This window comes from Cydia pomonella, chromosome 12 (genome assembly GCF_033807575.1).
Source record: "Cydia pomonella isolate Wapato2018A chromosome 12, ilCydPomo1, whole genome shotgun sequence".
Lineage (NCBI taxonomy): Eukaryota > Metazoa > Arthropoda > Insecta > Lepidoptera > Tortricidae > Cydia > Cydia pomonella.
Genome location: NC_084714.1, coordinates 1,019,007 through 1,037,950, shown reverse-complemented (window position 1 = coordinate 1,037,950; position 18,944 = coordinate 1,019,007). Strand labels below are relative to the sequence as shown.

The 18,944-nt window shown below is 38.9% G+C and overlaps 1 protein-coding gene and 1 long non-coding RNA gene across 4 annotated transcripts in view; one reads left to right on the top strand and one right to left on the bottom strand.

Moving 5' to 3' along the window:
• LOC133523223 (uncharacterized) overlaps window positions 1–18,944 on the bottom strand; it is a 524,757-nt gene that overhangs the window by 151,106 nt on the left and 354,707 nt on the right. For all 3 annotated transcript variants that reach the window (XM_061858700.1, XM_061858702.1, XM_061858701.1), the window contains one exon: window positions 3,042–3,227. In XM_061858700.1, the coding sequence (XP_061714684.1) occupies window positions 3,042–3,227 (186 nt within the window). The remainder of the gene's footprint in view (window positions 1–3,041; window positions 3,228–18,944) is intronic.
• The window catches only part of LOC133523241 (uncharacterized), a 321,866-nt gene that overhangs the window by 210,620 nt on the left and 92,302 nt on the right, over window positions 1–18,944 (top strand). The window lies entirely within an intron of this gene.

Below are 18,944 nucleotides of genomic sequence, written 5' to 3'. Positions count from 1 at the left end.
AGGCCTATTATGTTAAAAAGTAATTCATCTCAGCCTCTGTCCCATGTCCTAGCGTTTCGGGTCGGCTCTCCGTATCATTTTGCGCCATTCCTCGCTATTTTGCGGCATATATATATATATATATATATATATATATATATATATATATATATATATATAATATAAATTGCAACAGATAGTTTTAAATACGAACAAAATTATATTCCTAATTTAATATTAAAAACACTGTCTTCGAATCTAGGTTGCGGACCCCTGGGAATATCGATAAACTACCTTTCTATAAACTGCGACAGGCATCGTCAACCTTTCTACTCGTTTAAATATTCACGTCGTAGACGGTACTGGTCGTGAAACACTTTCAGGGGTATACTATCAAACTACGTATCGCAATTTAGGAGTAATTTCGGGCAGGGGTAGTCAACCAGTGGCGTTAAATATACATTTGAGAGTCGTGTATCGTAAACTTATTAAAGTTAAACTTTTTTTAGATCGTCTCAAATCTTTTCGTTCTTCTGTCGCATGTCGTATTAGAGCATTACTAAAATTCTATTTTATTTATAGCACTTAGATTCTTTGAACTAAGCTATATTATCGGACTAAGGTTACAATACGTAATTCAAGAAGGCTGATATTCGCTTGTAATTTTATACAAAAATTTAAGGACAGTAGACCTTATTAACCTTAAATACGGTAACGTTTAAAACGTCAAACTCTTTCTATATTTCAAGTTTTACCGTGAATGGCAAATAAATAGTCATATCATCATTTTTAGTTAGATTATTAGTTTTCGAATGTCACGGACGTAACGATTCCGCCAAATGGTCCCAACGGTTAGGTACTCGCTTACGTGCAGACTTCTTGACAACCCCATTGTAACGTCACCATGATTTCCCATTACCATTCCAATTTTCCAATTATTAAGTTAAGATTTAAAACGCGATTTTACATACCTACATTGAATAATTTTCCGGAAATTTTCAGTTAACCGGCTCCGGCTTCGGTGTTGCAGGTGTCCATGGGCGGCGGTAATCGCTTACCATCAGGTGATCCCTGCACGTTTGCCTCCTCTATCATAAAAAAAGTTAAATGCTTCCAATACGAAAAAAAGTTTCACTAGAATCGTGGCTTCATAAAACCACACAGTTAATTTTCACCCGTTTCATGCGATTTTGAGGAATTAATTTCCAGAAAGCTGAAAATAGCTTTAATACCTTCATTATTTCCTTCATTTGGTCCTAAATGCGCATAGTCCGGTTTGCGTATTCCCGGGTGTGCATAATTTTTTGCCCTTTTTTAGTTTTTTTCATAAAGTCTAAGCCGCATCAAAACCAGGTCAAGACCATACCAAACTGTTTTAGAATCGACCTACTTGTGTATTTTCTCGGTAAAAGGCAATTTTTAGGGTTCCGAACCTCGAAAGGAATAAACGGAACCCTTATAGGAAGGATCACTTTGCTGTCCGTCCGTCCGTCTGTCTGTCTGTCAAGACCCTTTTTCTCAGGAACGCGTGGAGGTATCAAGCTGGAATTTTATATCAAATACTCAGGTCTACTGTTCCTTGGAGCTGTGAAAAAGTCAAACTTCTAAGCCAACGCAATCAAAAGATACAGCCGTTTATGCCGCAAATTTTCGACACTCGCAAGGGAATCAAAACCTACAGGGTACTTCCCGTGAACTCAGAATCTTGAAATTTGGTACGAAGAAACGTCTTGTAGCACAGATAAAGGAAAAAATGCGAAAACCGTAAATTTTTTGTTACATTTGTACGGAACCCTCGGTGCGCGAGTCCGGTTCGCACTTTTTATTTAATATTCCTTACATAATTAACTAGACGTGACATGAAGTTTCTTTAGCTAGTAAAGTGTCCAATAAAAAGTATTCGGATCATCAATAATTCTGGTCCATAAAACTTGACCGTAAGCCGTATTCTGACTGTAATAACAGGCGATGAATTTGACATGAATGTGTTCAGTTCAGTACAGTTTTTTTTAATTAATGGCTTCAGTCCAGTGGGACTATTTAGCCAGTGTCAAGGTATTCAAAGCTATATGTGTTAACGGGACCAGTCATGGGACATTTAAGAGAATTATTTTTTTTATATACTACGTCGGTGGCAAACAAGCATACGGCCTGCCGGATGGTAAGCAGTCTCCGTAGCCTATGTACACCTGCAACTCCAGAGGCGTTACATGCGCGTTACCGACCCTAACCCCACCCCCCTCGTTGAGCTCTGGCAACCTTACTCACCGGCAGGAACACAACACTATGAGTAGGGTCAAGTGTTATTTGGCTGCGGTGTTCTGTAAGGTGGAGGTACTTCCCCAGTTGGGCTCTGCTCTAGATCTGGAATGACATCTGCTGTGCTGTGCCCTACCACACAAGGCGAGATGACATTCATATTGCCCATACCTCTTTGAATTTTGAGTATTTTGATATTTTCTCGGCACCTGTAAAATTTCTACCACTGCATGCGTTAAAAGTTGAATGTTCTATTCGTCTTTTACGTTTTTAATGTATTTAATGAAAGATACTGCAGTTGGTTCCAATATTATTAACAAATAAAAACTATGTTTTTTTGCTCCAGTCATGGGATGTATGGCGCCATTAATTTTAAAACCAAGAAAAATCAATCTTAAGCAGCTCTATGGCTCTTGTTTATGATAAAATGTTGGCAGTGTTTAAAAACTGATGGTAAATACTAATTTGCCACAGTAGCCTATGGAGACTACCAATAACAAGCAATGCTGAGCGGCCTTCGTAGTCTATAGATATTGCTATTTTGAGGGTGTCACATGCGCATTTGAAGGTGGGCGCCAGCGGGGGCGAGCGAGGGGGGAGGGACTGCGCTCCTCCACGCAGTCTTGACTTCATTGACACCTTGTAGCTCATGAGCTCGCTCCTTACTAAATTCAGTTTTTGGGCAGTTTGCTTCTCGATTCTGGCCACAGTAGCCTAAAGAGACTAACAATGCGTCTATGATTCTATTTTAAAGGTGTCCCATGCGTGGCTACATAGTCCAGGTCTTATGAAAAATAACATACCTGTATTGTGTGGCCGCTCGCACACGAAGTAATTATGCTCTCTGCATCCGCGGTCGTTCCACTTGAAGGTGGGGGCCAACGGGGGCGGGCGAGGGGGCAGGGAGGGGCGCGCCTCCACGCAGTCCTGGCCGGAGGTGCCGTCGTCATTAGGCTGGCTGCTGTGCTTGCGCCAGCCCGGGAACCAGTCTGAGGACAACAATTTGATATCAGAATCTAACCCCCTTATTCATAAAACTTAGTAACCACTGTTAAATTATGTCTCTCTAACAAACAGAAATATCAAAATGACGGACAGGGTAGGACGATTATCAACGGTTCGTTAGATTTGACAAACTTTCATGAATAACGCCATTAGAATTAGTGGATCTGTAAGCAGCAATGCCGCAGTTGTAGACGTTGCGAACCGACTCGCTACCAAAAAAATATATCTAAACATTTAATTAACTAAAAAGATCCTGAATTATAAGATTTCGCTAAATATTTTTTTTTTATCGTTGACTGTGTTTTTCTTTCAACACGCAAGTCATCAAGTAATTATCGAGATAATTGTAACAAACTCAAACACAATTAGATTGCGCACTTTTATCATAGAATTGATATGTATACCTCCGATCAACCAGATCAGCTCAGTGGTACCGTAAAAGAGACACCACGCACGACCAGAAAGCGTCAACATCGCCCGCCATTTTTTTTTTTACATATATTTTGTATGACAGGCCACATTGATGCGTTGCGACGACACGACTCAACTCATCGGTGTGGCCTCACTCTAATATATATATTTTTTATTGATTCAAAAAAAGTTACACAGCATTACAGCGAAATAATACATTGTGAAATTTATAATAGACAGTATTTATACAAAGTAGGTACATGATACAGTCTAGAAAGGACAAACAGAACAAATGTAAGAAAGAAGACTAATACAAGACAGAAGATTCTCGCTTATCCATCGTCTCACAGAACTTCATACATTCCTAACACAGATCCATCCAACTACTTGCAAATACACCACATTCCGGTGCTGATGCGAGGAGCGCGTTAATATATTGTAGAGCGCGGACAAGTGGTGATTTCCCATGGGACATAGTGCGTGTTTTAGGCACTGCTAATAGGTGACGACCTCGTGGTCGGAAATTAAATTGGGCCTTAGCCACAGATGGAACGAACGAGCGTACGAGCTGTGCAACCAGTTCAGGGCAGTCCGAGTTCCCCCGTAAGACATTACATACAGTAGTCAATAGCCCGTAGTTACGCCTCACCTCTAAGGAATTAAACCCTAAAACGCCAAGCAGGAACTTTGATGGGTACAAATATGGGTGACACCCGTAAACCTTTTTGTATAAGAATCGCGGAAAGGCTTTCTGGATTTTTTCACAAGCAAGACGTACTTGTTCTCATGCAGGTTCCAAACGACCGATGCGGCTTCAAGTTTACTCCGGACTAACGCAGTGTACACTAATTTAATAGCCCTGACGTCATCGAAATCTCGCGCGTTCCGAACCACCAACCCTAACCTCCGATAGCAGTTAGTAGCTAACGCTTTCATGTGCTCATTAAAGTTAAGCTGTGTGTCGAGGATGACGCCCAAGTCGCGTATAGACTCGACACGAGGAATGGGAACAGTACCCCTAGTGTAAATAAATTCGATTTCGAAACGTGACGTAAGTCTCATTTTGTATGGGTTTTTGAACAGCGCGCCAAGCGGGACGTTTTGGAAAGTCAAAAATCTTATACAAAATGACGCGTACGTCACGTTTCGCTGTCGAAAATATTTACACTAGGGGTACTGAACAAAGCAAGTATTAAGCGAATATCGGACTATTGGCACGGCAAAAAGTCTATTAAATTTAAAAATATTGCATTGTCTCCCAACTTACGTATGTGTGAAGTGTCAGATCAATCGAATAATGAGAAGTGGGTCAAATTTACTTGTAAAGATATGACCTGAACATATTTACAAGCATTGCAAGTTTGAAGATTGTAAAATTTGATATTACAATCTAAACGAGTAAGAATTAGTGGCACCGTTACGCTGTAGGCCTTTGTTGTCTGATAATAAACGGTTTTTTTTTTTCGTCCAGAAGACCTGATCTCCCTGTGCGACGAAGCCATCAAATGGCTGACTGGTCTTTGTGTTGACATTTAATAATTTTTGGATATTATATGCTTCTGTATTCTGTTATGCCATACGATTAAATAAATAATTAAATTTATTGACAATGTCATATCAATACCAACCAAGGTAATAAATATTCATAGGCAGGGTCACTAATCCACTAGGCCAGATAGGTCGGCATGATGATGTTTTTAAGGTCCCTATACCGTTTTTTTTTTCAAAATATATTGGCGCGTCGGCTTTCCGCGGGGTCAATCGGTTAGGCTTCGTAATTTAATAATAAAAACACATTTAAAATAAAATCGGGCACACGATCCGCCCAGAGAACAGGAAAATCGCACCAATGAATTGGACACCGGAAAAAAGGTTGGCGTTTTTTGTAATTAAAAAAGTGACGTAGTGAATTGATAATAAATTTACAAAAGGTCCCGGGTGGTCAACAATTGGTTTTAATTATAAAGTATGATAAAATAAAATGTCTAAATATTCTGAAGTAGGATTTTGTTGTTTTGCAATAATGGCGAATTGTTGAACTCATAAAATGTGTGGGCATTTTTTTAATTGACCTGAGTTAACATTTTGAAACTATGAGGTCATTTCTCAAACAAAATTTTCATAATGACGGATTAGATGTTTTGTTATCTTTTTTAAAATTATCTTTACATAATACTTTCACAAGTTATTTTTTTTTAATTTATGATAATAGTAGGGTACGCCCAATCAATCAACGAGTGTACTTACATCAATCTAGCTACGGAGCTACGCGTTTTGTAGCGGACGTAGCGTGCTACGCGTCCACTACGGCTCGTTACATAACAATTGATTTTTGACAGGAATAAAATGACCTTTATTTAAATGAAAGTAAGACCTACCGTTTAATTAAGCAGTGAATAATTTTTTTTTCATTTCCCACTGAATGGCGCTCACGCCATGACTCGCAATATTTCCAGGTATAATAAACCTTTCCGAATTTGTGGTATTTCACTTTATTACTGTTTTTCACCGAAGCTTCTGTTGGGAAATTTAATTAAAACATTGGATGAAGCGTACCGGAACTGATTTTGCAAATAATTCTAGCTTTTTCACAAAAATAAAATGTGTTACTTTATTACATCTGACCGAGGTGGTAAATATTTTAATCATATAAAAAAATAGATTAACTGTTGGCTGCAGGACAAAGAAAATTACAGCGCATTGTTTTGTAAATTTTAATTTAATAAAAACGTCAGTGTCACCAACTCATGGGGTAGTGGCACCAACCACAATGTATAAACTAATCTACGTCACTCAGCGGTAAACTATGAAACTTCCCGTACAATAAAATTTTGCGAACATTTAAACCCATTCAGCGCTAATAAAAAAAAAAGTCATTTATTGTCGCAAAAAATAAATAAATAGTACATACAGCAAGATGCAGCAAACATGATTGACTAATCATGATACGTTGTCATTTTGCCTCTAAGAAGCATTTCCTCTACATACTGGAAAATGTTATCGACTACGACGTAGCGCTACGACCTTAGCTCAGCGGTGAACGTGCTCTTAGACCAGCAGGCCAATTCGACGTGTATCTGTAGACTTACCCCGACTGCCTTAGCCGTGTCAAACTGACATATTCGCTAACGTCTGCGTAACTTACTTTCTATACATCTCGCTCGCACTAATATGCCAGTACGAGCGAGATGCACAGAAAGTAAGTTACGCACACGCTATCAAATATGTCAGTGTACAACTGGTGGTAGCGGTACTGACTGACAGACATCAAGAAGATATTTAATAAGGAGTATTCCAGGGATAAGAACCGGTTTTTTGCAAAAACTTCGAATTAACCATATATTTCTGTTAATTTTAAACTCCAAATGTAGGACTCAGTTGTGTTTATAAATAATGACTTCGATTATTAGATTGGCCGGTTTGAAATGAAATAATTAACAAAACACGAAAAATATCGTTTTCTTTCCCATAAAAAAAAATATCGGTTTTCAATCCCTGAAGTATTTTATCTATCTATTCTAATCAAGTTAAAAAAAGTCTGACGGATCTAAAGTACTCAATGCTCTTTTTTTTTTATTATACTACGTCGGTGGCAAACAAGCATACGGCCCGGCTGATGGTAAGCAGTCTCCGTAGCCTATGTACGCTTGCAACTCCAGAGCAACTCCGGCAACGCGCATGTAACTCCTCTGGAGTTGCAGGCGTACATAGGCTATGGAGACTGCTTACCATCAGGCGGTCCGTATTCTTATTTGCCACCGACGTAAGATAAAATCTTCACATATTTTTCTATTATTTCAAAAAACCCTCCACCAGGATTAACCCCTCACTCAATTTTTCAGCGTCTAAAGTCCAAGTGCGGCAAAGTTTGGGCTTGCGGGCTTGTTAAAGAATTTGCGGGGATTGTGGCCGTGTTGCGGGCTCCGAAACGAAGTTAGGGAGTTTTTTAACCCGACATTTATGGGTAATCCTATTGCGGCTTACTCAATGTTAGCGGCGACATTAATAATATTATCATTCCTTGGTTTCTCTCCAGTGTCAATAGTAAAGTAATTTCATCACTAAGCTATTTTATACTGTTATGTTATGCAGGGTAATGATATTTTAATGTTTTTTTTCTATCGAACCAACTTAGAACTTTTTCTAAAAAATATATTGAAGGCCTGATTCTCACAGATCCTGGTATATTCTGGTTCTTTCAACTCAGAATCACTGGTAGCAGATGCTAAAAAAATGTCCCAAAAATTTGTAGCGCAATAAAACGTGACGTAATGGAACGGAAATTTTGGTACATGTTTTTTAGGGTTCCGTACCCAAAGGGTAAAACGGGACAGCCTTCGCTGTCCGTCTGTCTATCTGTCACCAGGCTTTATCTCACGAACCGTGATAGTTAGACATTTCAAATTTTCACAGATGATGTATTTCTGTTGCCGCTATAACAACAAATACTATAAAGCACGGAGCCCTCGATGGGCGAGTTCGACTCTCACTTGTCCGGTTTTTTTAACACATTCACTGCCGGGAACCCACCTGGTGGGCGCTCGTGAACTTTGTTCAGGTGCCGGACAACCCGCTGGGCGGGTTGTTTTGTATGCAGCTATAGACCACCGGTTTCTGGGGTAGTGCGCCGTTTTTTGTCTGGCAGTGAATGTGTTAATGGTAGTATGTAGAATACTGTCAATTCTGAGTCGAATGAGCCCAAGAATGTCCAGATTTGTAAGAATCAATTTTCAATAACTCTTTATTTCATTAAACGCCTCTTTACCCTTACCTTTACTTTTAAAATTTTGGTAACAGTCTACTCTTGCAAATATAGTCATTTCAATAAGACTTTTACCATAGCACTTGTCATGGAAAAACGCGTTTTTCTATATACTACTTCGGTGATAAACCTGATGGTAAGCAGTCTCCGTAGCCTATGGACGCCTGCAACTCCAGAGGTGTTGCGCGTTGCCGACCCTAACACTCCGCATCCTCTAACCTCTAACCTTACTCACCGGCAGGAACACAACGCTATGAGTAGGGTCTAGTGTTATTTGGCTGCGATTTTCTGTAAGGTGGAGGTACTTCCCCAGTTGGGCTCTGCTCTAGATCTGGAATGATATCCGCTGTGCTGTGGCCTACCACACAAATCGAGATGACATTCACAATGTCCACAATACCTTTCTTAAATGTGTATAAACCTCTCTTAGTGTATAAATTCAATATAAAAAACTACAATTTCGTATTAGCCCCCCTTTCGAATGTTGTTAGTACCATAGTCAGCACTGTAAATTTCAATCTTAAACCTTATTCTAAAGACAATAAAGTCTACATTCGTGTTAGTAACGACGACATGAAATTATTGTTAAACTCAAACATGGTTAGGTAATTAACGGGCGAAGTGTCACAAACTCCATGTTATTGTTGCGTAGAATTATGTTACGAACTTATGTTTGATGTGGTTGGTGTCATCTTGACAAGACTCACAGGATTGTCAAGTGCTTGGGTTAAATTATGCGCAAAGATGTCATGGGGGGTTTTCGGTCGAATTTCAAAATGGCTTCACATTCGGCTTCGGCATCGGCACCATGACGTCGCTTCGAGGATGTTTTTGTTTTGCTTATTAATGTTGTTCAAAATGAAGATAATATTTATAATCAGAGCCCGTACTTTTCATGCCGTTGACGCAAAAATGACGTAATTTAACATACAGGGAGTTGTTTTACAATACTACAAATTAAGATAACTTACTTATTGACGGGTATCAAAATAAATACTTGTTACGAGAATAAAAGCTTGTTACGCTGTTAAAAATCAAAAATATATATAATTTAATAAATTAATAATCTATTATTTATTTGTGTGACAATAAGATGAAAGTAAGTTAGACGTTTCTGTACCCCTAGTGTAAATAAATTCGATTTCCAAACGTGACGTACGCGTTTGCGTTTAGTCTCATTTTGTATTGGATTTCGAAAGAGCGCGCCAAGCGGGACGTTTTGGAAACTCAAAATCCTATACAAAATGAGACTTAACGCAAACGCGTTCGTCACGTTATGATGTCGATCAAAGTTACACTAGGGGTACTGTACTGATTGTCAATTATATGTATAACTTACGTAAAGAGGTTGATAAATGATTAATTATTACGAAAATATTAATTGGAATCAACTCTATGTAGCGTGACGTCATTTTTCTGTCAACGGCATGAAAATTACGGGCCCTGTTTATAACTAATTTCGCAGTGACCTAACGTGAACGTGGGGCGCTATTGAAGAATTAGTCTCGAAACGCGATGAACTATTTAATTAGCACCCGGCAATCCATCGTGGCTATCTGTAAAGTCCAGCTATCACTTTACTAAAAGCAATTTCCGAAGTATCTCAGGAGTGTGCTCGTAAAGCATACTTTTGTAAAAAAAATTATACCACAACGGTGGCAAACGACTAATAACTTATAAAATGTAATTTTTAGTAATGTAATTACTTTTAAATAAAACTAATGTATTTTTTTTGCTACTTGACATGTAAAATATTATTTTCTACCAATAAATGCTATCTATCTATCTATCTATCTAAACAATCATATGACAATACTTATATGAATGAATGAATGAATTGTTTATTGCATATCACAAACCAGTTATAAAGGTGGTACAGTCAGCGTCAAATACTTCGTAGCAGCCAAGTAGTCAAATAGTTCGGTACACCATATATTTAGTATGGTGTACCGAACTATTTGGCCACTTTGACTGCTACGAAGTATTTGACGCTGACTGTACATATTATGTGGTTAGTTTTAGTGACGTCCTGTAAGGACACAGCAACATATAAACTAATGTATAATGTCACTCCTTTTAACATGTGTAGCTTGACTGTACGTGTTAATTCAAGGAATAAGGAAAATAAAATAAATACGGTCCGTCTGTTGGTAAGCAGTCACCGTAGCCAATAGACGCCTGCAACTCCAGAGGTATAACATGCGCGATACCGACCTTTTAAAAATCTGTGCGCCTCTTTTTTTAAGGACCTCATACTGTAGACTCTCGGGAAAACCTCGGCAGGTAGCTCATTCCACAGCTGGAGCGTCCGCGGGAGGAAGATCCGCAAAGTGCGCGACCATTTATGTTCTAGAGGGTGAGGATGAACACCATACACATTACATTGGCGGAAACTTGGAATTGGATAGAAGCCATTAATTAAAAGGACATTATTGAAACACAACTGACATAATTCATAATGAAAAATTCATGATGTATGTGTAAGCTCTATATGTTTTATCGTTATTTATGTATATATTATAAGTAATATAAGTATCTATATTTATATGTATTTATGTATGTATGTATGGTATGTTATTGTATTATATTTGGTTGTTAAAGTAGCACCGCCCACAATCTCTTTGCTTTGCATAAATATTGACTGGTAGAGAATGCCTCGTGGCATTAAGTGCGCCTTTTGTACTATAAGGTTATCTTTTGTGCAATAAAGATTAATAGTACATTACGATACAAGTGCAAAAAATAGGAAACTGGCAACGAGTGGCGATAAATTAAAACACGACCGTAGGGAGTGTTTTAAATTGACACGAGTTGCGAATTATGTGCCTATATTCGCACATGTATCGTACATCGTTTTACAGTACATGGCCCTTTAAATGTTCGACATAGTAACGTAATATGATAATTTTCGCTGTGGTGCGATAAAGTAGGCATATGTACTGTAAATAAATAAATAATTTTATTAAATACTGGTAGCCTAGCAATCCCCTACTACATCAACACACATGTGTTGGCAACGGGACATGTTGACTCGTTAACGAGATATATGGCGGTCGCCAAGTTATTGTTACTACGCGTGTTTGACTCGTTTCACGCTCGGGTAATTACGACGAAATAGGACATCGTGGTTGAGTTTTGTTTATGTCTAGAACCCGAAATCTCGTCGCGCTGTCAAAACTTTTAGTACCCACCCATGTAATGTTTTTTGGTAAATATAATTTTGGTTTATTTTATGTGTTACTTTATTATTGAAGTGAAAACTTCTTTAGCGGCGCTGTGCACTTTTTGTGATGGGGAAAAAATGTTAACCTTGCGGCAGGTCACGTGACCGACAGATTCAACAGATTGAAAATTCGTAAGACGGCACGTGTCCGTCTTACGAATTTTCAATCTGTTGAATCTGCCGTAAAACTGTTACAATGTCATTGAATTGTAATATTTCTGAACTGTTCAATTTTTGATGTAATATAAATTGTCATGTTTGTGTACGATATCGCAATAAATTAATATTGTATTTTACCACATAAATGATAGTACTTTTATACTGATAATTAAAGCAATTCGTGCAAAATTATTCCCTAACCATTCCAAAATATCAAAAATGCACAACTTTATATTCAACTTTTCACTTCTGCCGGCACTCCCGGAGTGCTACCCGTTGTTTTTTTTTATTAATTTCACTGATCCCTATTGGGAAAAAGCTTCCTCGAGTCCCTTTCATAACACACGGCATTACATTACAATATGACGTCGCATACGCACAGTACAGTTGGGTTGTTTTATACCCCGTTTTTTACAGATTAGAAATTATGTAACCTCAAAAGTAGTGGTAACTTTTCATCTCCACAATTAAATCGGAGTAACTATGCACTAGATTATAGTGTCATTTACATAATTATTGTACCGCAATATTAGATATTATAGGAACCCTAACATCTCGGAACAAAAAGTTCCAAGAGAACCAGTACTTTTGAGGTTAGAAAAATACTAATCTTTAAAAAAACGAGGTATAGTCAGACTTGTATAGTCACTAACTATAGATTTTGTATTAGTTCGTTGTAATTTACGTATAAAAAAACGTTCGTAGTTCCGTTACGTGGATGGAAAACAATGTATAACCAAAACTATGGTAGATAACATCTAAAACACATATGTATTATTAGAAGTATTAGAACAAATTAAATTATTTTCAGAAAATATTTTAATTTATTTTTATTACAAGTAGAAACACTACTCTACCTATACATTTTTAACTGAAATAAATGTAATATACTAAGAAAAAGTGACCCAGGCCTCCAGTGCCCCAGGCTGAAATCGAACCAGCATCCTCTGCTATCGCGGCAGGTGCCTGAGCCATTCGGCCACCGGGGTCACGGCGGCATAGATCACCTGAGTCGATACAGTTAGAAGGTTGAACCATACTGTTCTGGGATCAATAAAAAATACATATGTATAACTCAAATGTTGTAGACTTTTACTAAGGCAGTGTCTTGCGCGAGCGAATAACTCGCGAACGCGAAGCGGCGCGGCGCGGCGCGGGTGAATTCAATCCTTTGATACATATGGAAGTGTTCTACGTGGGCGATCTCCGAATGCCGTTGGGCCGCCGCGCCGCACCGCGTCGCATTCGCGAGTCATCGCCCACCAGCGGCGTAGCGTGCCTTGGCGGGGCTCCGTATAAAAATATGATTGGGGCCCTTAGAAAGAGTAAAAATTTCTCACAAAAACGCACGTTGGGGGCCCCCGTGGCCCGAGGGCCCCGTATAAGTGATACGGCAGATACGGCGGTAGCTACGCCCCTGTCGCCCACGTAAGCCGCGCTGAAAGGCAGGATTTTACTTCTAAGTATGTGAAAATGAGGTTGAAAACTCTTTAATTCTTCTAGTCAGACGAAGTCGCAGGCAGAGTTTAGTTTTAAATAAGCAACCAAACTCAAATATTAAGAAAAAACCAGCCGAGTAAGATGTCGCCCCAATGTAAACATATACGATAAGCCAAGACTGCCACTTACGAGTCAATATTTAACCTGCCATTTAAATACATTCTGTGTCAAAATTGGCACTTTGCGACACAAAGGGCATTGAAGAAAATGTTGAAATATAGTTGAATAGCGGCTGTCAACAAAATAAGGTTTTACCTAGTAGATGAAAAATAAATGTAATAATCTGTATGCTTACGTAGGTGTACAGGCGACTTATATCTATAATAATATAAGCCTAGATTATTACTTTAGGATTAGACCGTTCTGCTTAACTAGGTATAATGTAATTAGATTATAGATGGGCTTATGTGCTTTGATAGATACTGTACATATTATATTATACATAATTACGTTTAAGTATCTAAATATTATATTGTCTAAGTTCATCTTCAGTCACACGAACACGGTCATTTAAATTTAGTTGCTTTAAATAAACAAACGTATTTATAATTATTTAAATCGTATTAATAAATTCCCATGGTTTAAAATAATGAATACAGTCAGGCGTTACTTTGCGGAAATCCATACTAATTAAAACAAAAAATATTACTTTGCTAATCCGCGAAAAGATAGCGTCCTAGTCAATCAGTGCTAACCCGTTATACTTACTTGCGTATTTTTACATGCAATTAATGTTCCCAGCCTCCCACCGCAAAAATATATAGCAAATAAGCATTAGGTGGTGGGTTGTTATATTTATTTATTATTTATTTTATTAATTGCATGTAAAACTACGCAAGTAAGTATAACGGGTTAACACTCGATTCAAGAGCATCTTTTCGCGGATTAGCAAAGTACCTAATATTTTTTGTTTTAATTGACATGATTTGTTTGAGTTATAATTGTGAACGTCTAATTATAGCAAAAAAGTCGTTAAATCTATCAGTAACCCTAGTGTAAATTTATTCGACAGCGAGACATGACGTACGCGTTTACGTTAAGTCTGATTTAGTATGGGATTTTGAGTTTCCAAAACGTCCCGCTTGGCGCGCTGTGTCTAAATCCCAAACAAAATGAGACTTAACGCAAACGCGTACGTCACGTCACGATATCCCGTTTCTAAAAACCTACCTATTCGTATTTCACAACTCTCCACGAATACGTATTAAATATTAAATATAGTGGTTATCGGTTATTTTTTTATTGTGTATATCACGAACTCGTGTTAATTAAGCCCTCGCATCGGCTTCGGTAAAATGTTGTTTACCGCCCTTAATACACAATTTACTATTGCACATCTCTCAGACACTAACAATAAGATCGTGTAAATATAGTTTTAGAACGTTCCCTTTTACAGATGTGTTGCCAGGTGAGCGGAAAATAATTATCGTACCGATGAAAAAATTATCGTACACCTATCAAAAAGGCCGTACTGCCAAAATTTCTTGCAAAATAAGCCTACATGTCCAATGTATAATCAAAGTAAACGCAATTTATCGTCAGAATATCGTGAAATGGTTTACAGTGAATTTCCACATTTTTGACGTAGGACCAAGGAGCCGAACACCCAAAAGGTTGTAGCCTAATTCTGTAGGAAAGTGTCAAATTTCGCTTCAAAAACTAGACTTTTTGGTTGCGTCCAAGGGCGGAAATTATACCTTTGCGTACGATAGTGCTCTTTGGAACGTACATCGTACCGGAGCCCAAATTATCGTACGTGTGCGACAATTATCGTACGCCCGGCAACACTGGATGTTAGTGAACTCGACTTTATCTGTACAGTGTCATTACAAACTAGCGCAGACTAACTCAATGTACAAGCTCAGCACGCTTTGAGAAGCTCAATGAGCTCAATTACCTCAACACGAGCGAGGCTTAAAGCGGTTAGGCTTGTCGCTAGTTTACAATTTATTGCCGATTTGCAGGCTGTATCGGAGATAAATGGGGAAAGTTTTGGGAATATTAGTATGCGCGAGCGAAATGTATTAGTATACAGTGATATTGATTTACTAGCGAGTCTAGCGAACTGCCCCGACTTCGCACGGGTTAACAAATTATACTTCCTCAAGAATCACTATCGATAGGTGAGAACCGCATGAAAAACCGTTCAGTTTTGAGTTTATCGCGAACATACATACATACAGACACGGCGGGAGAGAGAGACTAGAGTATTTCACAACTTTCCAAGAATACGTATTAAATATTAAATATAGTGGTTTTCAGTTATTTTTATTGTGTATATCATATCGTGTTAATTAAGCCCTCGCCTTCGGCTTAGGTAAATTTTTGTTTACCGCCCTTAATACACAATGTACTATTGCAATGCGAGTCCGACTTGTACTTGGCCGGTTGTTTATTCATCAACGCTTATAGGCATGATTCAGAACCATAAGACCACGTCCGCACATACAGACGGCTTGCTTAGCGTCTAGAGGCTTGGCTTGCATGTGCGGACGTAGCCGACAAAAACAAAAATAATTATTTATTTCAATACACGCTAAGTGACTAGCTAGGCGCGAAGCGTGCAGTGTGGCCAGTCACGAAAATCATAGAAAGTTCGTTTTACCAAATATAATTTGAAATAGAGGTGTATTATCAAAGAAAACTACAGCGACGTAAATTTACTGCCAACTTTTGACACATAATTAAATTATTATTAGGTGAAAGAATAAGGATCAAAGTCAAATGGCGTTCTAAAAGTTTTAATTATGTGTTTAAAGATGGCAGTAAATTTACGTCGCTACAAAGTTTTCTATGACAATACACCTCTATTTCAAATTCTCTTTGGTTTTACTAAGCTAGTCGCTAGGTGACTCGCCAGGCTCTAGACGCTAAGCAAGCTGCCTGTCTGGGCGGACGTATCGTAACAAATTGTTAAGTAAATAAATTAGAATTGATCTCCTAAATACTAATAGCAATAGACTCACCATTGATCGAACTTATCTCTTTGCAATAAGCTTTAGGAATTGACAGTTAACAATGGACCGTTTGTGATTATCCTGCGCCCGGAGGGTTTCAATCGAAGCGAATGGATAGACCTGGCCGTGTATTCGGATCAGTTTTGCGAGTAAGGGACAATTGAATTACCTAGTGTAGAATGAACTTCAGGATGATACCCAATCTTTTTTTATTATATATGGAAAACGGTGGTAGCCGAGTGGATATGTCGTCCGACTTTCAATCCGAAGGTTGCGGGTTCAAATCCTGGCTCATACCAAAGAGTTTTTCGGAACTTATGTACAAAATATCATTTGATACCACTAGCTTTTCGGTGAAGGAAAACATCGTGAGGAAACCTGCATACATCTGCAAAGAAATTCAAATGTGTGTGTGAAGTCCCCAATTGGGCTAGTGTAGGGACTATAGCCCAAGCCCTCTCGCGCATGAGAGGAGACCTGTGCCCAGCAGTGGGACGTACATTGGCTAAATTATTATTATTATATTTGTATAGGAGGCAAAGTAGCCTCCTATGCAAATTGCCTGTTGCCGAGCTACCGAAGCCTTTGCGCCTTTGTGTCACCAATGATGTTATAAAAAATATAAATATAAGATAGAAGTGCGCTCTTTCCTTGAAGGTTTGAATGTACCGAGCCCGGAAATACCGCCAGCGATAGTTATTACCACAGTTTAGCCGGTCAAACCTTGCAAAACCCTGCATGCATTCGGGAAGTTACTCTAGGACTTATCTCGTGCCCTCGGGTTAAAATCGACAGCACGTCTTGCGAATGGATAGACAATCACACATGTGCCTTCGGGGTGATAAGGCAGTACACATGGAGAGACGGTAATAAGATTATAAAGCGGCTTTGTAATAATAAGTAGGAATGTGTAGATGATATATTTATCCTAGTCCTAGTTTTCATCACTTCAAATTGTTATACAAAAAAAATTGCGAGGAGAAGTTTTGTATTTTGTTTCAGCCATCTGGCTGATCCATCGCTGGGCCATCGTGTAGAGGAGCCATCACCATTGTATGGCCATCTCGCTGCTCCAGCGCTGGGCCATCGTGTAGAGGAGCCATCACCATCGTATGGCCATCTCGCTGCTCCAGCGCTGGGCCATCGTGTAGAGGAGCCATCACCATCGTATGGCCATCTCGCTGGTCCAGCGCTGGGCCATCGTGTAGAGGAGCCATCACCATCGTATGGCCATCTCGCTGGTCCAGCGCTGGGCCATCGTGTAGAGGTGCCATCACCACCGTATGGCCATCTCGCTGCTCCAGCGCTGGGCCGTCGTGTAGAGGAGCCATCACCATCGTATGGCCATCTCGCTGGTCCAGCGCTGGGCCATCGTGTAGAGGAGCCATCACCATCGTATGGCCATCTCGCTGGTCCAGCGCTCGGCCATCGTGTAGAAGAGCCATCACCATTATATGGCCATCTCGCTGCTCCAGCGCTGGGCCATCGTGTAGAGGAGCCATCACCATCGTATGGCCATCTCGCTGGTCCAGCGCTGGGCCATCGTGTAGAGGAGCCATCACCACCGTATGGCCATCTCAGCATGGCAGCTTTATGTGACTCTTAACGAATAGTGAACTGCGTAAAAATCTACTAGTACATCCATTATTATAACGCCTCCGAATCCGAACAAGTATCCCAGATAGCGTGCTCGTCCGTACCCTGATAATTTACGACCAGCACGTGTTATGGGACCGTCCCAAACCCCCTGTTCTAAAAAGCCGTAACTACAGCTTTGTTTTTTATTTTATTAGTTTACCTTTTCGTGGTCGATATCACGTTTGCAAATCGTCTAAAAACGTTATTAACAAATCTTGCTTGCTACTATTGACGAATTGGTCGAGACGTGAAGCGACCCGAAATTATAAATTGTAAACTAAACCTTTTTTTTTTCTACCTAATACTTAGAAAATAATACTTGCAGACATTAAAAAATAATATATTATGTATGTACCTGTTAAACGCCTGTTTAACTTATGTGCCTAATTTTCTGTAAAGAAATTGTTTTATGTACCAACCTAATTTTGACATGTAAAATACTATGTTTTATGAATAAAATCTGAATCTGGTCAACTGACATGACGTACATCAGGCGCAGATGTTGCTTGCCATGCGATTTCTCGCCATTTTTCGCGGTTGGGGGTCATTCTGGAAAATGCGTTCAGGGGACCCCTGAACGCCTAGATCCCGTTTACCTAAGCCATTGTATTTCAAGTTGTACACTATACTTTCTTTCATATGGATCTTTTTAAATAATTTATACTCAGAATGGAAGGAGAAGGCCTAGCCTCCTTCGAAAACAAACGTTGCCATCTTTGTATGACGGTAACGAACTGGAAAACGAAAAATGAATTTTATATATGAATATATTTTATGTTATTTATGTTAAATAATATTGTTCCCAGTCCTTAATTTACCATAATACATGGTGTAGAAATATTCATAATTTTAGTATACAAAATTTCTACTCGCCCTATTTCTTTGTATATCAATTTTAACGAAAACTGATACGTAAATGTTCATGCCAGGTTTCATATAATTTAAGCAAAGAGCGTTTTAAAATTAGAGCTTAATTTGTATTGTTAACAGAGCGTAGAGAGTTCAATCCGTCACTCATTAGCAGTGATCAGTACCCCTAGTGTAACTTTGA